Source organism: Bufo gargarizans, chromosome 5 (assembly GCF_014858855.1).
Source record: "Bufo gargarizans isolate SCDJY-AF-19 chromosome 5, ASM1485885v1, whole genome shotgun sequence".
Classification (NCBI taxonomy): domain Eukaryota; kingdom Metazoa; phylum Chordata; class Amphibia; order Anura; family Bufonidae; genus Bufo; species Bufo gargarizans.
The window spans coordinates 219,074,781-219,098,717 of NC_058084.1; the positions used below are offsets into that span (position 1 = coordinate 219,074,781).

The 23,937-nt window shown below is 45.9% G+C and overlaps 1 protein-coding gene across 1 annotated transcript in view; it reads left to right on the forward strand.

Annotated features, from left to right (window-relative positions):
- Positions 1–23,937, forward strand: part of PKD1L1 (polycystin 1 like 1, transient receptor potential channel interacting) — a 405,256-nt gene that overhangs the window by 302,266 nt on the left and 79,053 nt on the right. Inside the window, exons 51-53 of the mRNA XM_044295257.1 lie at positions 9,947–10,114; positions 10,309–10,427; positions 12,099–12,209. Of these exons, the coding sequence (XP_044151192.1) occupies positions 9,947–10,114; positions 10,309–10,427; positions 12,099–12,209 (398 nt within the window). The remainder of the gene's footprint in view (positions 1–9,946; positions 10,115–10,308; positions 10,428–12,098; positions 12,210–23,937) is intronic.

The following is a 23,937-nucleotide window of genomic DNA, read 5'->3' on the forward strand; positions in this document are numbered from 1 at the left end:
TGTGATTATCCATATTGCTTCCTTTGCTGGCTGGATTCATTTTTCCATCGCATTATACATTGCTCGTTACAATGGTTATGACCACACTGCAATCCATCAGCAATGTCCGTGCTTCAATACTATAGGCAAAAGCAAAAAAATAAATTTACGCACTTTTGACTTTCTGAGCACCTGTCATGTTTCCTGAGGTTCTACAATGCCCAGACAGTAGAAACACCCCACAAATGACCCCATTTCGGAAAGTCGACACCCTAAGGTATTCGCTGATGGGCATAGTGAGTTCATGGAAGTTTTAATTTTTTGTCACAAGTTAGAAAAAAATGATTTATTTTTTCTTTTTTTTCTTGCAAAGTCTCATATTACACTAACTTGTGACAAAAAATAAAATTTTGCATGAACTCACCATACCCCTCATGGAATACCTTGGGGTGTCTTCTTTCCAAAATGGGGCCACATGTCGGGTATTTATACTGCCCTTGCATTTTAGGGGCCCTAAAGCGTGAGAAGTAGTTTGGAATCCAAATGCATAAAAATGCCCTGTGAAATCCTAAAAGTTGGAATTTGGGCCCCTTTGCGCACCTAGGCTACAAAAGAGTGTCACACATGTGGTATCGCTGTACTCAGAAGAAGTAGGGAAATGTGTTTTGGGATGTATTTTTACATATACACATGCTGGGTGAGAGAAATATCTCTCTAAAATACATTTCCCTTTTTTTTAAATACAAAGTTGTCATTTTACAGAGATATTTCTCTCACCCAGCATGGGTATATGTAAAAAGACACCCCAAAACACATTGCCCTAATTCTCCTGAGTATGGCAATACCACATGTGTGACACTTTTTTGCAGCCTAGGTGCACAAAGGGGCCCAAATTCCAATGAGTATATTTAGGATTTCACAGGGCATTTTTTACACATTTGGATTCCAAACTGCTTCTCACGCTTTAGGTCCCCTAAAATGCCAGGGCAGTATAAATACCCCACAAGTGACCCCATTTTGGAAAGAAGACACTCCAAGGTATTCCGTGAGGGGCATGGCGAGTTCCTAGAATATTTTTTTTTTTTTAGCACAAGTTAGCGGAAAATGATAATTTTCTTTTTTTCCCCTTACAAAGTCTCATATTCCACTAACTTGTGACAAAAAATTACATTTTCATGAACTCGCCATGCCCCTCATAAAAAATACCTTGGGGTGTCTTCTTTCCAAAATGGGGTCACTTGTGGGGTATTTATACTGCCCTGGCATTTTAGGAGACCTAAAACGTGAGAAGTAGTTTGGAATCCAAATGCGTAAAAAATGCCCTGTGAAATTGTAAAGGTACTCATTGGAATTTGGGCCCCTTTGCGCACCTAGGCTGCAAAAAAGTGTCACACATGTGGTATCGATGTACTCAGGAGAAGTAGGGCAATGTGTTTTGGGGTGCATTTTTACATATACCCATGCTGGGTGAGATAAATATCTCTGTAAAAACAACTTTTCCCATTTTTTTTATACAAAGTTGTCATTTTACAGAGATATTTCTCTCACCTAGCATGGGTATATGTAAAAAGACACCCCAAAACACATTGCCCTACTTCTCCTGAGTACATTGATACCACATGTGTGACACTTTTTTGCAGCCTAGCTGCGCAAAGGGGCCCAAATTCCAATGAGTACCTTTTATGAGGGCAGTTTTAGACATTTGGATTTCAGACTTCTTCTCACGCTTTAGGGCCCCTAAAATGCCAGGGCAGTATAAATACCCCACATGTGACCCCATTTTGGAAAGAAGACACCCCAAGGTATTACGTGAGGGGCATGGCGAGTTCATAGATTTAGTTTTTTTGGCACAAGTTAGCGGAAATTGATTTTTTTTGTTTTTTCTCACAAAGTCTCCCTTTCCGCTAACTTGGGACGAAAAGTTCAATCTTTAATGGACTCAATATGCCCCTCAGCGAATACCTTGGGGTGTCTTCTTTCTAAAATTGGGTCATTTGTGGGGTGTTTGTACTGCCCTGGCATTTGAGGGTCTCCACAATCATTACATGTATGGCCAGCATTAGGAGTTTCTGCTATTCTCCTTATATTGAGCATACGGGTAATGAGTTTTTTTTCTTTCCGTTCAGCCTCAGGACAAAATGAACGGCACAGATTTCTGTGGATGAAAAAATCTCGGCCAAAAAATGTGCAAAAAAAAAAAAAAAGGAGGAGGGGGAAAGGCGTCTGCCAGGACATAGGAGCTCCGCCCAACATCCAAACCCACTCAGCCCGTATGCCCTGCCAAACCCGATTTCTCCATTCACATCAATCAATGTGGATGAATAAATCATTGGCGGAACTTTTTTTTTTTTTATATATACAAAGTGTTTGCCAAAGCATATGAACACCGCCCCTCAGCTCATAAGCCATAACAGGCCGCAATTTATATAACATTTGAAACAGAACATTAACTTTTATAAACTTTATTGAACTTTTGGAACATTAACCTTTTTTTTTTTTTTTTACCTTTATAGGACAAACCTCTCCTTCCCCATGGGACAATGTGCAAAGCGCAAATCGCCCAGAGATGTGGCAAAGTACATTATGCACTTTGTCCCAGGTGAAAGGAGAGGTTTGCAGCAGCTCTGTGTGAAAGGGCCCTAAGACCCCTGTGTGCCTGTCCTGTGTCACGCAATCCCTATACTAAGTGTACCTGTGTGTGGTACTTCCGGAAACACTCCCCTAAGCATAGGGCAGGGTGGTCAGGACAGAAATAGCGGATGTCACGCCTTATTCTACTCCTGCTACAGACACGACATCTTTTTCGGGGTGGCGTTTGGTTTGAGGTACCAGCAACGACATTGAGGAAATGTCGCTCGTGTAGATGGGTCACTATACTGGTGGTTGGGGCCACGGAACCTCCTGGATACAGGAGGTTCTCGATGATCTCTTTCTGAAATTTGAGGAAGGATCGTGTTCTCCCAGCCTTACTGTAGAGAACTAAACTATTATACATAGCCAATTGAATTAGGTATACAGACACCTTCTTATACCAGCGTCTGGTCCTGCGGGAGAGTAAATAAGGAGCCAACATCTGGTCATTGAAGTCCACCCCTCCCATGAGCAAGTTATAGTTGTGGACACAAAGGGGCTTTTCAATTACTCCAGTTGCTCGTTCAATTTGGATTGTCGTGTCTGCGTGAATGTAGGAGAGCATGTAAACGTCATGCTTGTCTCTCCATTTCACCGCGAGCAGTTTTTCGTTACACAAGGCAGCCCTCTCCCCCCTTGCAAGACGGGTGGTAACGAGCCGTTGGGGGAAGCCACAGCAACTAGGTTGCGCGTTGCCGCAGCAGCCAATCTGTTCTAGAAACAAATGCCTGAAGAGGGGCACACGTGTGTAGAAATTGTCCACATAAAGATGGTACCCCTTGCCAAATAAGGGTGACACCAAGTCCCAGACTGTCTTCCCACTCCTCCCCAGGTAGTCAGGGCAACCGACCGGCTCCAGGGTCTGATCTTTACCCTCATAGACACAAAATTTGTGCGTATAGCCTGTGGCCCTTTCACAGAGCTTATACAATTTGACCCCATACCGGGCGCGGTTGCTTGGGATATATTGTTTGAAGCCAAGGCGCCCGGTAAAATGTATCAGGGACTCGTCTATGCAGATGTTTTTTTCTCAGGGGCATACAAATCAGCAAATTTGGTGTTAAAGTGGTCTATGAGGGGCCGAATTTTGTGGAGCCGGTCAAAAGCTGGGTGGCCTTTGGGACAAGAGGGGCTGTTTTCTCCAAAGTGCAGGAAACGCAGGATGGTCTCAAATCGTGTCTTGGACATGGCAGCAGAGAACATGGGCATCTGATGAATTGGGTTCATGGACCAATATGACCTCAATTCATGCTTTTTTGTAGGCCCATATTGAGGAGAAGGCCCAGAAAGATTTTAAATTCGGAAACTTGGACGGGTTTCCACCAGAAAGACTGGGCATAAAAGCTTCCCGGGTTGGCGGCTATAAATTGAGTGGCATACCGGTTTGTTTCTGCCACAACTAAGTCAAAGAGCTCTGCGGTAAAGAACAGCTAAAAAAAAACAGTGCCAATCCGATCTGAGCTGTCTCAACCCGAACTCCAGACTGGGCAGTGAAAGGGGGAACGACTGGTGCGGCTGAAGATGGGGGCTGCCAATCAGGGTTTGCCAGCATCTCAGGGACTCTAGGGGCTCTACGGGCCTGTCTGTGCAGTGGCTGCGACGGGGGAACTACTGCACGTGCCACCGTACCAGCTTCAACTGCCCTTCTGGTGCTCGCCACTTCACCATGTTCTACGGCAGTGCTGCTACTAGGTCCAGGATGGGCTGCACTGCCGGTGTATGCCTCACCACGTAATCCGACAGCGCCAGCCCCACTCTGCTGCCCTTGAAGCGGATCCTGCGCAATCTGTGGTCTAGCAACACGGGGCCAGGTACGCCTGGTGGTATCGGGGACCTCAACCTCATCGTCTATACTTTGGGTCAGACTGCCACTGCTTTCTACAGGTTCATTTTCTGACCCGCTGGATTCGTCAGATGAGGGTTCCCATTCCTCATCCAACTGGGTTAGAAGCCTGTAGGCCTCTTCAGAAGAATACCCCTTGCTTGCCTTTTGGTCAACTAAATTTAGGGGGTATTCCCTGAGACTACCCAAGAAAAAAAGCAAGCCTGTCTTACAAATGGGAGGCTAGCGAAGTACAGGAAGCTGCTGCGATTGATAAAAAATATCAAAACTGATTTTTTTTTTATCGCCGCAGCGCTTGTGTAGTGATTGTGCAGTGATAAAAAAAAAAAATCACTTACAGATATTATAAAAGTACCGATGCTGATTAGTGATACGCTAATCAGCGAATCAGGGACTGCGGTACGGTGGGCTGGGCACTAACTGAAGCTAACTACCTACCAAAGGGGCCTAAACTAACCTAAAACCTAAACAGTCAATACTGGTGGAAAAAAAAAGTGAAATTTTACACTGATCACTTTTTTCCCTTTCACTAGTGATTGACAGGGGTGATCAAGGGGTTAATTGGGGTGATGGGGGGGGGGGGTGATCTGGGGCTAAATGTGTTGTGCTTTGTGTACTTACAGTGATCTGTGCTCTCTGCTGGGACCAACCGACGAAAAGGAGCCAGCAGAGAGCACAGAAGCCATTTATAAATATAATGTGTTAAATGGCTTGTGATTCGATTTTTTAAAAGTCACCAATCTGCCAACGCAGATCATTGGCTGGCTGGCTAGTGACGAACTTCTCCTGCAACTTTTCCCGGCCCGCACTGCGCATGTGCAGGCTGGCTTTGCGCGTCGTCTCGCGAGATGACGCGGCGATGCGTCAACGAGGAACAACCCGACCGCCCGCAGGACGCATCCCTGTGTTAGGCAGTCGGGAGGCGGTTAATATACCAATGATATGTTGGTAAGTATGTTGGTAAGGCTACTTTCACACCTGTGTTTAGGTGCGGATCCGTCTGGTATCTGCACAGACAGATCCGCACCTGTAATGCAAACGTTTGCATTACCATGGACAACAACAACAAAAAATTATATTTTTGTTCATGATAATGCAAACGGATCAGTTGACTTACATTGACAGTCAATGGGAGGCGGATCCGTTTTCAATTGCACCATATTGTGTCAGTAAAAACTGATCTGTCCCCATTGACTTACATTGTAAGTCAGGACAGATCCGTTTGGCTCAGTTTCGTCAGACGGACATCAAAATGCTGCAAGCAGCGTTTTGGTGTCCGCCTCCAGAGCTTAATGGAGGCTCAATGGAGGCAAATCTGATGCATTCTGAACGGATCCTTATTCATTCAGAATGCATTGGGGCTGAACTGATCCGTTTTGGGCCGCTTGTGAGAGCCTTGAAACGGATCTCACAGGCGGACCCAGAAACGGCATTGTGAAAGTAGCCTAAGTTCACCACAATTCACCACTAGAAAAACAGAACAAAATAAATGGTAAAAACACTGAAAAAAAAAAACATTGAAATATAAAAAGAAATGAAATAAATTCGATCAGTCATTAAAAAGCTCAGTAATTCTAAGGCACCTGGTCCAGATGGCTTTACCGGGGAATATTACAAGGCCCTGATATGTCTCCCCAGTTTTGTTAAAACTGTTTGACGAAGTGCTAAAAGGTACCGCATCCCCAGATAAGGAAAACGTCACATACATCAAATTGCTGCCCAAACCTGGTAAAGACCCCTTCTCGCCAGGTTCTTACAGACCCATTTTGCTCATTAATGTAGACACGAAGATAATTTTAAAAATTATGGCGGACCGTCTGGCACTCATTTTACCTTCCCTGATCGGGAAAGAACAGGTCGGGTTCGTGCAGGGGCGTTCAGTGGTAATGAACATCCGCACGGTACTAACGGTGTTGGATAGGGTATATCACCAGCCTAGAGTGGGAGCCATGCTCACTCTGGATGCCGAGAAAGCATTTGACAATGTTCGGTGGGCATAGCTGGAGGCAGTCTTGGACAGGATGGGCTTCTCAGGGGCATTTAGAGTCTATTTATCGCAGTTATATGCACATCCCAATGCAGATTACAGAAGGGGACTCGTCAAGGTTGTCCACTTTCGCCACTTTTGTTTAACCTTTCCCTCGAACCGTTAGCAAGATACTTGTGTCACTCAGACCTTTACGAAGGGATAGAAATTGAAAGCAAGCAATTGAAAGTCGCACTATTCGCAGATGATGTAGTGTTGTTTTAGCCAAGCCACAGGAACACATTAAGCGAATATTGCAGGCTCTGGCCCTTTTTGGGACGTACTCGGGTTATAAAATAAATACATCAAAATGCGAGCTATTGACCTTAACCCGGAAAGGTGAGGGAAGGTTTCATCTACCCCTTCACTTGGGTATTGCTAAGGCTCAAAGCTTTATCGCATATCTAGGAATAAAATAGGCAGAGAACCGCATTCACTGTACCATCTGAATTTCCCCCCACTTATGACCAAATTCATAAATGAGCTGGATAGATGGCAGGGACTCCCATTATTTTTAGCGGGCAGGTGTCACCTGGTCAAAATGATGAGCATGTCCAAGCTTCTTTATCCCCTTCAGACGATCCCACTCCTTATCCGACATGCGGATATTAAAACGTTGGAAAGCAGGTTCACTCGTTTCATCTGGCAGGGAAAGAAGCCCAGAATATCACTAGACAAACTAAAACTCAGACGGCAAATGGGATGCTTTAATTTCCCCGAATATTAGAGGCTATAACCTGACAACACTCATTTTGACAAAAACAACACAAAAAAAACAAGAAAATTCAGGAGAAAAGGTCCTCAAATGTGTGGACTGTAGAAATCCACCACATCTAAAATATCAGACTATCAGTGTGCCAAATGCATAGATACCCCACATGTCTATATGTTTTCTTGGCTAACTCCAATAATCCCATAATGCCAGCAAAAATGAAAAATTCAGCTTTTGGGCATAGTCATGGATCTGTACTTGCTCCAAAAGTTTCATTTATCTGAATGATTTGCTGGGATTGATTGCATGCAGCAAACTGTACCACCTATTACGAGACAGCAATGGATTTTTGTAGCAGCAGTACTACACTAAGCATTAGTAAGTACTAATTAACCCACAGCATTATTTTTGCAATCAGCTAGTTGCAATTTCAAGTCCTCTTGGGAGTGTTACAAAGAAGAGGGCTTGGAACTGCAATCAGTTGATCTTAAACAGTGTTGAGCGAATCAAAGCATCCAAAGTGGAGTTTGAAAAATTTAGAGTTTAGGAAAAATTTGATTCACAGTGAATATGAATTTCCTTGTGCATCGTGGTAAAAGGTGGTTTCTAAAAAGGTGGCTAAATGTCTTACAAAGTCAAAGTAAGAAGCCTGAGAACGAGAAATCACTCATAATACCATACAGACAGCCAATCAGCAGCTAGCCAGCTCCTGTGATGTCAAATCCCTTTAAAAGCCTCATCCCATGAGCTGAACTTAAGGAGAGATGTGACAATCGCCAGAGACAGTGTTGCTAAAAGCTTTTAATTGTGAAATATTGGATAGGGACAGTGTAGGGAAATCATAGGGAGAGTTTTTACACACTGTAGGTAGAGACTAGGGGGACTATAGGGACAGTGTAGGGACTGTAATTTGAAACTGAAGGGATGCATAGGAGACAGCGCAGTTTGCATCAATCCCTGTGTAGGGCACAAAGCTACCTAATTAAACAGTGTCCTTTTTGTTTAATAGCTAAGTAATTCTATTATGCCCTGATTCTCAAATTGGGGTAAATTAGCTGTCTAATTTTACTGTTAGTGGGGTGTCCACATTGTTTAAGGCCCATTTCACAAGAACGATACGGATTGGCTCCAGATGCGTTCAGAGTGTTTTCAGTGAAACTTGCACCATTTTGCAAGCAAGTTCAGTCAGTTTATCTGCAATTGCTTTCAGTTTTCAATTTTTTCCATGTGGGTGCAATGCATTTTGATGCATTTTTCACACTCCTCATCCTCATAAAAAACTGAAGGTCTACAAACAACATCTCTTAGCAACCATCAGTGAAAAACGCATTGCATCCGGACTTGCTTCCAGATGCAATGCGTTTTTCACTGAAGCCCCATTCACTTCTATGGGACCAGGGCTGCATGAAAATATATATAGCATGCTGCTTTTTTCATGCAACGCAGAACTGATGCGTGGAAAAAAACGCTCATGTACACAGACACATTGTAATCAGGATTGTGGGTGCTATGCGTTCACGTCACGCATTGCACTCACCCGGAAAACTTGCTCGTGTAAAAGGGGCCTAATAGATAAACAATTCAATAAGGCCTTGATTCTCAAATTGGGGTGAATAACCTGTCTTGTTCTGCTGTTAGTGTGATGATATTGAATAACTTATTTTACATATACAGTTTGTGTTACTGTATAGTATGTCCAACAGACAGTTGCCAAGGCCCCCCAAAGGAACGGCAGTGGCAAAAATGTTGCTGGAGCCGGCAGAAGTAGCAGCAGAAGAAGGGGGTGGTAGCAGCAGCCACAGCAACAGGCCAGAACTGCCAGCATCATCCAGCGGCGCGTTTTTCTTTTGGTTTAGTTGGAGTTAATGGCCTGCACGACGATGTGCATGTCCATATACAGTATGAGACCTGCCTATCTTACTGACTCACAGGAACTGTTTTACGATCAGAAAGGATGTTGCTGCAATGCACAGTGATGTACACCGAGATACACTCTCCCTGCAGGCCGGGAAATAGCTGATGTTATGCGCTTTGTGATGAATGAATTCGGAACAAAGCAAATTTCTTGAATAAATTCAGGAAAGCGTCTGAATCTAATTTTTGAAAACTTTGCTCATCTCTAATTGCAAACATAATGATTTAGAATAATTGGTACTTACTAATTCCTAGTGTATTACTGCTGTTACCGAGATCTCTTGCTGTCTCCTACTACGTGGTGCTGTAAAATGCTGCGGATTAGCTTTATGCAGATCTGTGACAGCAAATCTCATGTTAACATTTGAAGATTTTTACAAATGTATGCAAACAGATTTATGCAGAGTATTAGAATATATTAGTATATTTGATATTTGAAATACGGCTATTCTAACCAGTCCAGGCTCGCATAGAAGACGATAATAACTAATGTAATTGGTTACCATTTGCCTACAGCTCTTTTTTAATATGCTGATGTCGGTGCTGTACAAATAATGCACAGTAATAAAATTAGTTATGTTTCTATGATCTGTCAAAACTTGTAATTAGAGATTAGTGAATTTATGTAAATTCTATTTGGCTCAGATTTGACTGAATTGACTGTCAACTTCCCTGGAAAGCTCTCTTTCTCTTTGTCTCTCACTCTCTCTCTCCACCAAAAGTTTTCTGAATCGAATCCTCTAACATTCTGATTCTCTAGACCTTACATTTTTTTTTTATTTGGGTCGAATTCTGATACTATAGAGTGGCGTTTATAAGCATTGTGAATAATGTTTTGCAGATTCTCCTTATCGCACTGTTTGTGGCATGGCATAAAAGAGGAAAGGCTGACTTTTTGAAAGCATTAAATGAAGATGTGAAATACATTGTTGGTAAATCATGTTTGTCTTTGAAGAATCTAACAGCTTACTCTCGACAGACCAGTCACGAAACTTCAAACTTTGAAAAGGTATCATGTAAAATATACCAAGGATGAACGCTTTAAGATTTTTTTTTTGTTGCTGACATTTTTTTAGAATTATTTGATAGTAAACTCATTAATCAGCATTATCTGTAAGCTTTTTAGGATATGGAATCCTGAAATATATACAGATTATAAGAGTGGCGTATTGTGCATTTAGATTTTTCCCATACTTTCCACAGATTCTTGCTGCGCGTAAAAGAGCTCGATATTTACGCTTGGCTCGTCCACCCACTCCAGCTCAATTAAAACTATCCAAAGAGAAACTGAGAAGAAGAACAATTATTAGAAAAATATTTAGGTAACACCTAAACTTCCTTCCTTCCTTCCTAACCCTAAGGCCTCTTTCACACGGGCGTCGTGTGTGACGGCTGGATAAGATGCTGGTGCGTCGCGGGAAAATGCAAGATTTTTCTGCACAAGTGCAAAGCATTTTAATGTGTTTTTCACACGCGTGAGAAAAATCGTCATGTTTGGTACCCAAACCCGAACCCGGACTTCTTCACAGAAGTTCGGGTTAGGTGTTGTGTAGATTTTATTATTTTCCCTTAAAACATGGTTATGAGTGAAAATAATAGCATTCTTAATACAGAATGCTTAGTAAAATAGGGATGGAGGGATAAAAAAAACAAATATTATAATTTAACTCACCTCATCCACTTGTTCGCGCAGCCCGGCTTCTCTTCTGTCTTCTTCTTTGATGACCAGGAGGTAAAGGACCTGTGGTGACATCACTGCGCTCATCACATGGTCTGTCACATGATCCATCACCTCTGTCTTCTTCTTTGATGACCAGGAGGAAAAGGACCTGTGGTGACGTCACATCGCTCATCACATGGTCCATCATATGATCCATCAACATGGTGATGGATCCTGTGACGGACCATGTGATGAGCGCAGTGACGTCACCACGGGTCCTTTTCCTCCTGGTCTTCAAAGAAGAAGACAGAAGAGAAGCTGGGCTGCGCGAACAAGTGGATGAGGTGAGTTAAATAAAAAAATATATATTTTAACCCCTCGATCCCTATTTTACTAAGAATTCTGTATTAAGAATGCTATTATTTTCACCATGTTATAAGGGAAAATAATAATGAATCGGTCCCCATTCCGATCATCTCCTAGCAACCATGCGTGAAAATCGCACCACATCCGCACTTGCTTGCGATTTTCATGCAGCCCCATTCACTTCAATGGGGCCTTGCTTGCGATTTTCATGCAGCCCCATTCACTTCAATGGGGCCTGCGTTGCGTGAAAAACGCACAATATAGAGCATGCTGCGATTTTCACGCAATGCACAATTGATGCGTGAAAATCACCGCTCATGTGCACAGCCCCATAGAAATGAATGGGTCCAGATTCAGTGCGGGTGCAATGCGTTCACCTCACGTATTGCGCCTGTACGGAAAACTCGCCCCTTTGTGAAAGAGGCCTAAGGCCTCATGCACATGGCAGTTGTGCAGCTGTTCTGGCATTGGGGACCGCAATTTGCAGTCCCCAATGCATGGGCAACATCCGTGCGGCGGCCAGGAGGGATAGAGAGAGACCCATTCAACTTGAATGGGTCCGTGATCCATCCTCACTGTAAAAAAATAGAACATGTTCTATTTTTTTGCGGTGCGGAAGTTCGGACAGAAACACCACTGAAGCACTCCATAGTGCTTCTGCAGCCTTCCGATCCGTGCTTCCGTTCCGCACTGCACCGCATCTCCCAGATTGATGCGGGGTGCACACGGCTGGTGCCCGTGTATTGCAGACCTGCTGTATGCGGGCCGCAATACAGCCGGGCAACGGGATGAGGCCTAACCTTTTCCTTACTTTGCTTTTAATTAAAAAAATTGTATTCAGTACTTATTGTTTTATTATAGTTCTTAGAAACATATCTGGTCAGGTTTTTTTAATATACTTTTTTAATATTGTTATTTCTGTATTTATTAGTCGTCATATAGTAACATATATTTTGTATTTTTTCAGGGAACTTGCAGTGTACATTATCATGGCATCTATGTTAATTTTTATTATAATTGAGAAATATTCTCACAATGAATATTATGTAAACTATTCAGTGAGAAATGAATTTACAAGGTAAGCAAAACTACATGGATTTATGTTTTCAAAGACTTCAATATTTATATCACTGTTGTATTGTGAACAGAAACCACCATGCAGTGTCAGATCCTCTGCACAATGGACATCGGAGACTGGTGCTATTTTAGCTATTTTTTTATACAGATATGCTGCATCAGATCACATTTGTGGCAGAAATATGCCTCCACCTCAGATTTCTCCTATTAAAATACATGTGAACATACCTTAACATTTGTTCTAAGAAAGCGTTAAAAATAAACTCCTATTGTCAAAAAAAATATACAGTTGCAAGAAAAAGTATGGAATGATATAGATTTCTGCAAAATTGGTCATAAAATGTGATCTGATCTTCATCTAAGTCACAATAGACAATCACAGTCTGCTTAAACTAATAACACACAAATAATTAAATGTTACCATGTTTTTATTGAACACACCATGTAAACATTCACAGTGCAGGTGGAAAAAGTATGTGAACCCTTGGATTTAATAACTGGTTGAACCTCCTTTGGCAGCAATAACTTCAACCAAACGTTTCCTGTAGTTGCAGATCAGACGTGCACAACAGTCAGGAGTAATTCTTGACCATTCCTCTTTACAGAACTGTTTCAGTTCAGCAATATTCTTGGGATGTCTGGTGTGAATTGCTTTCTTGAGGTCATGCAACAGCATCTCAATCGGGTTGAGGTCAGGACTCTGACTGGGCCACTCCAGAAGGTGTATTTTCTTCTGTTTAAGCCATTCTGTTGTTGATTTACTTCTATGCTTTGGGTCGTTGTCCTGTTGCAACACCCATCTTCTGTTGAGCTTCAGCTGGTGGACAGATGGCCTAAAGTTCTCCTGCAAAATGTCTTGATAAACTTGGGAATTCATTTTTCCTTCAATGATAGCAATCCGTCCAGGCCCTGATGCAGCAAAGCAGCCCCAAACCATGATGCCCCCACCACCATACTTCACAGTTGGGATGAGGTTTTGATGTTGGTGTGCTGTGCCTCTTTTTCTCCACACATAGTGTTGTGTGTTTCTTCCAAACAACTCAACTTTGGTTTCATCTGTCCACAGAATATTTTGCCAGTACTGCTGTGGAACATCCAGGTGCTCTTGTGCAAACTGTAAACGTGCAGCAATGTTTTTTTGGACAGCAGTGGCTTCCTCTGTGGTATCCTCCCATGAAATCCATTCTTGTTTAGTGTTTAGTTTTACGTATCGTAGATTCGCTAACAGGGATGTTGGCATATGCCAGAGACTTGTGTAAGTCTTTAGCTGACACTCTAGGATTCTTCTTCACCTCATTCAGCAGTCTGCGCTGTGCTCTTGCAGTCATCATTACACGACGTCCACTCCTAGGGAGAGTAGTGTCATGGAACCATGAACCAGACGTACAACAGAGATGAGTGGAAATAAGAAGGCTTTATTGGAAATCAAGCCGTAGCAAAAGTCCAAACGGATGGCTAAACCGAAGCAGGGTCTTGCGTAGACAGAGGTCAGGAACCAGGAGGGTGGTCAGACGAAGCCAGGATCAGGAACCAACGGGGTAGTCAGACGAAGCCAGGATCAGGAACCAACGGGGTAGTCAGACGAGGCCAGGATCAGGAACCAGAAGCAGCAGCAGTCTTAGAAGCATGTGAACACAGGAGGACCAAGCAAGGAACTGAAGCCACAGACCTTCTATATATATGAGCTAGGCATCCAGCTCCTCCCAGTGGGAAGGAGAAGCCGCAGGGTGGGAGGCTACAAGAAACCCAGAAACCAAGATGGCCGCCAGCACATGTCAAACGAAGGTAAGACCATGACAGTACCTCCCCCTCAAGGGCCCCTCCTCCGCGGAGTAAGGAACGGTTTCTGAGGGAAGCGTGCGTGGAAGGCTCGGAGCAAAGCAGGAGCATGGACATCTGCGGAGGGAACCCAGGAACGCTCCTCTGGACCATAACCACGCCAATGGACCAAAAACTGCAACCGACCGCGGACCAGGCGTGAGTCCAGGATATTGCTCACCTCATATTCCTCACGATTGCCCACTTGGACCGGACGGGGCCGAGGAACCGAGGAAGTGAAACGATTACACACCAACAGCTTCAACAGGGAGACATGAAACACGTTGGAGATCCGCATGCCAGGAGGAAGCGCAAGGGCATAGGCTACCGGGTTTACCCTGCGAAGCACTCAGAAGGGACCAACAAAGCGAGGCGCCAGCTTGGGAGTGGGCACTCGAAGGTTGAGGTTGCGGGTGGACAACCATACACGGTCTCCGACCTGGTAGGAAGGAGCGGGCGCTCGTCTGCGATCAGCCTGGAGTCTCTGGCGCTGCGCAGAGACCTCAAGGGACCTCTGGATCTGTACCCAAGAAGCACGTAGGACGGAAAGGTGATCCTCCACAGCCGGAGTATCCTGGGGAGAGAATACCTCCGGTAACACGGCAGGTTGGAACCCATAATTGGCCATGAAGGGAGACGTCCCAGAGGAAGAGTTCACCGCCGTGTTCCTGGCAAACTCAGCCCAAGGCAGGAGGTCAACCCAATTGTCTTGGTGATCGGAGACATAGCAACGAAGGAATTGCTCCAAGGCCTGATTAGATCGTTCTGCGGCCCCATTGGACTGAGGGTGGTAGGCCGAGGAGAAAGAGAGATGAATCCCCAACTGGGAGCAAAAGGCGCGCCAGAACCTGGACACAAACTGACTCCCCCGATCCGACACAATCTCCTTGGGCAAACCGTGCAACCGGAAGACCTCCCTGGCGAAAATCGTGGCCAACTCTTGTGCAGAGGGTAACTTCTTGAGAGGAACACAGTGGCACATTTTGGAAAACCGGTCCACAATCATGAGAATGACCGTATGGCTTCGGGATGCAGGGAGGTCCACAATGAAATCTATCCCCAGGTGTGACCATGGGCGCTCCCCGGTGGCTATGGGTTGCAAAAGGCCCAACGGAAGGTGCCGAGGGGACTTACTCTGGGCACAAACGGAGCATGCCGCTACATATGCGGCGATGTCGGAACGTAGAGAAGGCCACCAGAACAGACGTGAAACAGCCCAGGACAGCTGGTTCTTTCCAGGATGCCCCGCGGCCTTGGAGTTATGGTAGGTTCGCAACAACCGAGTGCGCAACTCCTCAGGCACAAAACACCTGCCGTTGGGTCTCCCAGAGGGAGCACCAGATTGAGCCGCCAAAATCTGCTCACCCAGGGGAGAGGTCAGGCTGGTGCGAATGGCGGCCAGGATCTGATTCGGAGGTATGACCGAAGTCGGAATCGACTCCTCCCCGGACAGCTCGGAGTACTGCCGTGATAAGGCATCCGCTCTGATGTTCTTGGAACCGGGTAGGTAGGAGACCACGTAATTAAAACGTGACAAGAACAGAGCCCATCTGGCCCAATCTCTTGGCCTCAGAAAGGTAGGTCAGATTCTTGTGGTCCGTCAGGATGAGAACCGGAACCACCGAGCCCTCGAGCAAGTGCCTCCATTCTTTAAGGGCCTGCACGATGGCCAATAACTCCCTGTCACCAATCTGATAGTTGCACTCCGCGGAAGACAGTTTCCGGGAGTAAAACCCACAGGGAAGCAGAGGACCCTCTGGTGTTCTACGCTGAGACAGAAGGGCGCCTACTCCCGTCTCAGACGCGTCCACCTCGAGGACAAAGGGCAACCCAGGGTTGGGATGCGACAGAATCGGAGCCGACACAAAGGCGGACTTTAGAGCCTCAAAAGCTCGGATGGCCTCGAGCGGCCAGGCCTGCAAATTACTGCCCTTCCTGGTCAGATCCGTGAGAGGCTTGGCTAGCATGGAAAAGTCCCTGATGAACTTCCGATAATAATTGGCGAAGCCCAAAAAGCGCTGCAGGGCACGGAGACCACTGGGCTGGGGCCACTGTAAGACAGCCGAAACCTTCTCAGGATCCATGGAGAACCCCTCAGCGGAAATGATGTAACCTAAGAAGGTTACCTGGGATCGGTGAAATTCGCATTTCTCAAGCTTACCGAACAGCCTGTTCTCTCGTAACCGTTGCAACACTCGTCTGACATCCATAATGTGGGCCTCCATGGATTCAGAATATACCAAGATGTCATCCAAATAGACCACCACACACTGCTGCAACAGGTCACGGAAAACATCGTTGATGAATTCCTGGAAGACTGCGGGCGCATTGCACAACCCAAAGGGCATAACCAAGGATTCATAATGACCGGTCCTGGTGTTAAACGCGGTCTTCCACTCATCGCCCGCCTTGATCCTTACCAGGTTATATGCCGCCCTCAGGTCGAGTTTGGTAAAGACCGTGGCCCCTTTGAGGCGATCGAACAGCTCGGAAATCAAGGGTATCGGGTAAGCGTTCTTGATCGTGATGCGATTGAGACCCCTGTAATCGATGCAAGGCCTCAACTCACCGCCCTTCTTTTTCACAAAGAAAAATCCAGCCCCTGCCGGGGACGAGGATTTGCGAATGTGTCCGCGTGAAAGCGCCTCCCTCACGTACTCCTCCATGGCCTCATTCTCCGCTACCGACAGTGGATAGACTTTGCCACGAGGAGGAACGGCACCGGATTGTAACTCTATGGCACAATCGTATGGGCGGTGCGGAGGTAGGGCAACCGCGCGCACCTTATCGAATACATCCCGGTACTCTTCGTATTCAGGAGGCAACAGAGAGTCCGAGGAAGTACACAGCAACTTGACAGGCCCATGGATGCAACTAACCCCACACTGCGGTGACCACGAGAGGATCTCGACCGATCTCCAATCGAAAGTCGGATTATGCTTCTGGAGCCAGGGGTACCCCAAGACCACCGAGTAGTGTGGAGACGAAATAACCTGGAGACAGACCGACTCTCTGTGAACGGCACCAATGGCTATCCCCACTGGAAGGGTCTCATGAGTCACGTGTGGCGGCAGAAGGGGTCTGCCGTCTATCGCCTCAAGAGCCAGTGGGGAACCTCGAGGCTGCAGAGGAATGGAATTGGCGGCAACGAACACTCTATCAATGAACAAACCACCAGCACCAGAGTCCACCAACGCCTGGGTCGTCACCGAGCCCCCGACCCAGGAGAGGACAACCGTGATCAGTGGTTTGTCAACACGGGAAACCGGGGACGAGGAGACTCCACCCAAGATCTGCCCCCGACAGGACCTCAGGTGCGAGCGTTCTCCCGGACGGTTCGGACATGCCAACCGAAAATGCCCACCGAGACCACAGTACATGCATCGGCCCTCGCGTCTCCGGAGTGCCCTCTCCCCCTCGGACAGGCGAGCAAACCCCCGCTGCATGGGTTCACCCCCAGACAAGTCATCCCCAGGAGGCGTGGGAGGAGAGGGAGGCATGGGTGGGACAGCAAACGTAGGCGCCAATCTGTTAGGAGACCTCCGCAGGCTCTCCTTAAAGGAAGGTCTCTCCCTGAGTCTGGTGTCAATCAAAATCAGGAAAGAAATAAGAGACTCGAGCTCCACTGGTAGGTCCTTAGCTGCAACCTCATCCTTCAAGGCATCCGAGAGACCATGAGAGAAAGCAGCGACCAGAGCCTCATTATTCCAGCCCACCTCTGCTGCCAGGGTACGAAACTCAATGGCGTATTCAGCTACGGAACGTGAACCCTGTCTGATGGACATAAGGAGCTTCGCAGCAGAGGCAGCACGAGCCGGCACATCGAATACCTTCCGAAGAGAAGCAACAAAACCAGAAAACTCGGCAACCACCGGATTGTTGTTCTCCCATAAAGGGCTGGCCCAGGCCAAGGCCTTGTCCGAGAGCAGCGAGATCAAGAAGCCCACCTTTGATCTCTCAGTAGGAAAGGCATGTGGCAGCAACTCGAAATAAATGCCCACCTGGTTAAGGAAACCTCGGCACTGAGTTGGCTCTCCCCCAAAGCGCTGTGGAAGGGGGGCAGAACCGGTCATACCCCGAGACACCGCAGGCGCAGCAACAGGTGTCGGGGTAGACTCTGGCGCAACAACCGGGGCGGCAGTAGGAGCGGGCCCAGGAGCGTCAACCGACCCATCGGCAACGGAAGCGAAATGAGCCGTGCGTTCAAGCAGGGTTTGCAACGCCACAGCGAACCGACCCAACAGGTGATCCTGCTGATCAAGTCTGGCAACCAGCGTAGGTAGCGAGGATGGCCCTGTACCGTCAGAATTCATGGCTTGGTCCTAATGTCATGGAACCATGAACCAGACGTACAACAGAGATGAGTGGAAATAAGAAGGCTTTATTGGAAATCAAGCCGTAGCAAAAGTCCAAACGGATGGCTAAACCGAAGCAGGGTCTTGCGTAGATAGAGGTCAGGAACCAGGAGGGTGGTCAGACGAAGCCAGGATCAGGAACCAACGGGGTAGTCAGACGAAGCCAGGATCAGGAACCAACAGGGTAGTCAGACGAGGCCAGGATCAGGAACCAGAAGCAGCAGCAGTCTTAGAAGCATGTGAACACAGGAGGACCAAGCAAGGAACTGAAGCCACAGACCTTCTATATATATGAGCTAGGCATCCAGCTCCTCCCAGTGGGAAGGAGAAGCCGCAGGGTGGGAGGCTACAAGAAACCCAGAAACCAAGATGGCCGCCAGCACATGTCAAACGAAGGTAAGACCATGACAAGTAGCAGCAGTGCTGAACTTTCTCCATTTATAGACAATTTGTCTTATTGTGGACTGATGAACAGCAAGGCTTTTGGAGATGCTTTTGTAACCCTTTCCCGCTTTATGCAAGTCAACAATTCTTAATTGTAGATCTTCTGAGAGCTCTTTGGTGCGAGGCATCATTCACATCAGGCAATGCTTCTTGTGAAAAGCAAACCCAGAACAGGTGTGTGTTTTTTATAGGGCAGGGCAGCTGTAACCAACACCTCCAATCTCATCTCATTGATTGGACTCCAGTTGGCTGACACCTTACTCCAATTAGCTCTTGGAGATGTCATTAGTCTAGGGGTTCACATACTTTTTCCACCTGCACTGTGAATGTGTTCAATAAAAACATAGTAATATTTAATTATTTGTGTGTTATTAGTTTAAGCAGACTGTGATTGTCTATTGTTGTGACTTAGATGAAGATCAGATCACATTTTATGACCAATTTGTGCAGAAATCTATATCATTCCAAAGGGTTCACATACTTTTTCTTGCAACTGTATATTAAGTAATGAATGCAAACCAGACGTTTAATTCTCAGCTACTTAAAGTGGTATTGTGGCTTCAGTAAATGTGTGTTATTTTACTATATGCGTAATATCAAGTTATATAACTGTCCAATACTTTCTATAATAATTCCTTAGGCCTCTTTCACACGGGCGAGATTTCCACGCGGGTGCAATGCGTGAGGTGAACGCATTGCACCGGCACTAAATCCGGACCCATTCATTTCTATGGGGCTGTGCACATGAGCAGTGATTTTCACGCATCACTTGTGCGTTGTGTGAAAATCGCAACATGCTCCATATTGTGCGTTTTTCACGCAACGCAGGCCCCATAGAAGTGGTTGCTAGGAGACGATCGGGATAGGGACCCGATCATTATTATTTTCCCTTATAACATGGTTATAAGGGAAAAGAATAGCATTCTTAATATTGAATGCTTAGTAAAATAGGGATGGAGGTGTTATGAAACTCACCTTAATCCAATTGTTTGCGCAGCCCGGCTTCTCTTCTTTCTTCTTCTTTGAGGAAAAGTACCTTTGGTCACTGCGCTCATCACATGATCCATCACCATGGTCCTTTTCCTCAAAGAAGAAGAAAGAAGAGAAGCCGGGCTGCGCAAACAAGTGGATTAAGGTGAGTTTAATTTTACTTTTTTTTTTTTTTTAACTCCTCCATCCCTATTTTACTAAGCATTCTGTATTAAGAATGCTATTATTTCCCCTTATAGCCATGTTATGTGAAGAAATCGCGCAGTTTGCCGCACCCGCATCTGTTCCCGCATGTCACGCGCAACCCCCTTGTGAACACCCTTATGTAAATATATATATATATATATATATATATATATACGTTGATTGTCAGGGCTTTAAATATGGCGTCCGCTCACATGGGACTAATGCCGATCGCTGTCTTTCAGCCCTTCAGATGCCATGGTCAATTGTGACCACGGCATCTGGGATGATAAAAACTGAGAGCACGCGCTCCAGGCTGTGCTTCGGCTTCTCCGGGCTGCTGCACATTAGTTCCTTTGGAACTCCTGCCCGTGGCAGAGCTTCGTAGGAACACAGTGTAATGCTAATGCATTGGAGTCTATTAGAGAAGAAATCCGATGATTCCCTGTTATAGTTCCCTAGGGGAACTATAAATTTTTTTAAAAAATAAACAATAAAAAAATTCTACTAAGTTTTTAATTATTTTTAGTATTAAAACACAAAAAAAAATATACATATGTGTTATCTTTGTAATCGTAGTGACCCGGAGAATGAAAGTAACAGGTCAGTTTTACTACAAAGAAAACGCTGTAAAAACCAAACCCATAAAACTGTGGTGGAATTATATATTTTTTATATACCCTCATCTGATGAATCTAGCGGGTCAGAATATGAACCTGTACAAAGCAGTGGCAGTCTGACTCAAAGTTCGGACGAGGAGGTTGAGGTCCCTGATAGCACCAGGCGTACCCGGCCCCGTGTCGCTAGACCACAGGTTGCGCAGGATCCGCTTCAAGGGCAGCAGAGTAGGGCTGGCGCTGTCGGATTACGTGGTGAGGCATACACCAGCAGCGCAGCCCTCCCTGGACCTAGTACCAGCACTGCCGTACAACATGGTGAAGTGGCGAGCATCAGAAGGGCAGTTGAAGCTAGTATGGTGGCACGTGTAATAGTTACCCCGTCGCAGCCACCGCACAGACAGGCCCGTAGACCCCCTAGAATCCCTAAGGTGCTGGCAAATCCTGATTGGCAGTACCCAGTCTGGAGTTCGGGTTGAGACAGCTCAGATCGGTTCGGCCCTGGGATTTTTTGAGCTGTTCTTGACTGCGGAGCTCTTGGACACAGTCGTGGCAGAAAGAAACCGGTATGCCACACAATTTATAACCGCCAATTCGGGAAGCTATTATGCCCAGCCTTTCCGGTGGAAACCAGTCCAAGTTTCCAAAATTAAAACTTTTCTGGGCCTTCTCCTCAACACGGGTCTAACAAAAAGCATGAATTGAGGTCCTATTGGTCCACGAACCCAATTCATCACATGCCCATGTTCTCTGCTGCCATGTCCAGGGCACGATTTGAGGCCATCCTGCGTTTCCTGCACTTTAGCGACAACACCACCTCCCGTCCCAGAGGCCACCCAGCTTTTGACCGGCTCCACAAAATTCGGCCCCTCATAGACCACTTCAATCAGAAATTTGCAGATTTGTATACCCCTGAGCAAAACATCTGCGTAGACGAGTCCCTAATACATTTTACCGGGCGCCTTGGCTTCAAACAATACATCCCAAGCAAGCGCGCCCGGTATGGGGTCAAATTGTATAAGCTCTGTGAAAGGGCCACAGGCTATACCCACAAATTTCGGATCTATGAGGGAAAAGATCAGACCCTAGAGCCGGTCGGTTGCCCTGACTACCTGGGGAGCAGTGGGAAGACAGTCTGGGACTTGGTGTCACCCTTATTTGGCAAGGGGTACCATCTTTATGTGGACAATTTCTACACAAGTGTGGCCCTCTTCAGGCATTTGTTTCTAGAACAGATTGGCTGCTGTGGCACCGCGCGAACTAGTCGCGCAGGCTTCCCCCAACGGCTCGTTACCACCCGTCTTGCAAGGGGGGAGAGGGCTGCCTTGTGTAACGAAAAACTGCTTGCGGTGAAATGCAGAGACAAGCGTGACGTTTACATGCTCTCCTCCATTCACGCAGACACGACAATCCAAATTGAGCGAGCAACCAGTGTCATTGAAAAGCCCCTTTCAGTCCACGACTATAACCTTCACATGGGAGAGGTGGACTTCAATGACCAGATGTTGTCTCCATATTTAGTTTCCCGATGCACCAGACGCTGGTATAAGAAGGTATCTGTATATTTAATTCAATTGGCTCTGTATAATAGTTTTGTTTTCTACAGTAAGGCTGGGAAAACAGGATCCTTCCTCAAATTTCAGGAAGAGATCATCGAGAACCTCCTGTATCCAGGAGGTTCCGTGGCCCCATCCACCAGTGTAGTTAGCCGTCTACACGAGCGACATTTCCCCAATGTCGTTGCTGGTACCTCAACTCAACCGTCAACCCGAAAAAGATGTAGTGTCTGTAGCAGGAGTGGAATAAGGCGTGACACCCGCTATTTCTGTCCTGACTGCCCTGACCACCCTGCCCTATGCTTAGGGGAGTTTTTCCGGAAGTACCACACACAGGTACGCCTAGCATAGGGATCACATCTCACCAGGACAGGCACACAGGGCTATTAGGGCCCATTCACACACAGCTGCTGCAAACCTCTCCTTTCACCTGGGACAAAGTAAACCTCTCCTTTCACCTGGGACAAAGTGCATAATGCACTTCGCCACATCTTTGGGCGATTTGCGCTTTGCACATTGTCCCATGGGGAAGGAGAGGTTTGTCCTATAAAGAAAAAAAAAACAAAAACAAAAAAAAACACCAGTAAGCAAAAAAGTTAATGTTCAGTTCCAAAAGTTAAATAAAGTTTATATGTTCTATTCAAAGGTTATTATAAAGTTAATAAAATTATTGCGTTGCGGCCTGATTTTTTCTTTTTTGTTTAGTTTTTTTTACCTTCCAGGTGGACCAACCGATCGACTAGCTGCAGCACTGATGTGCATTCTGACAGAAGCATTGCGCTGCTGTCAGATTACATGCAAGTCGGTGTATGCGGCGCTGCAAGACGAGATTTCTCCTCTGCAGTAACAGATACGTTTGCCGAGGCATATGAGCTGAGGAGGTGGTGGTGTTCATATGCTTTGGCAAACACTTTGTATATAAAAAATTTTTTAAAAAAATCCCGGCAATGATTTATTCATCCACATCGATTGATGTGAATGGAGAAATCGGGTTTGCCAGGGCATACGAGCTAAGTGGGTATGGATGTTGGGCGGAGCAACTATGTCCTGGCAGATGCCTTTTTTTTTTGGCATAGATTTTTTCATCCACCCTGATCAATGCGAATTAAGAAATCTGTGCCATTCATTTTTTTCTTTCAGCCCAGAGGCTGAACGGAAAAAAAAATCTCATTACCTGTATGCTCAATATAAGGAGAATAGCAGAAACTCCTAATGCTGGCCATACATGTAATGATTGTGGAGAACCTCAAATGCCAGGGCAGTACAAACACCCCATAAATGACCCCATTTTGGAAAGAAGACACCCCAAGGTATTCGCCGAGGGGCATTTTGAGTCCATGAAAGATTGAAATTTGTGTCCCAAGTTAGCGGAAAGTGAGACTTTGTGAGAAAAAAACAATTTCCGCTAACTTTTGCCCAAAAAAAAAATTTGATGAACTCGCCAGGCCCCTCATTGAATACCTTGGGGTGTCTTCTTTCCAAAATGGGGTCACATGTGGGGTATTTACTACTGCCCTGGCTTTTTAAGGGCCCTAAAGCGTGAGAAGAAGTCTGGGATCCAAATTTTAAAAATGGCCTCCTAAAAGGAATTTGCGCACCTTTGCGCATCTAGGCTGCAAAAAAGTATCACACATGTGGTATCGCAGTACTCAGGAGAAGTTGGGGAATGTGTTTTGGGGTGTCATTTTACATATACCCATGCTGGGTGAGATAAATAACTTGGTCAAATGCCACCTTTGTATAAAAAAATGGGAAAAGTTGTCTTT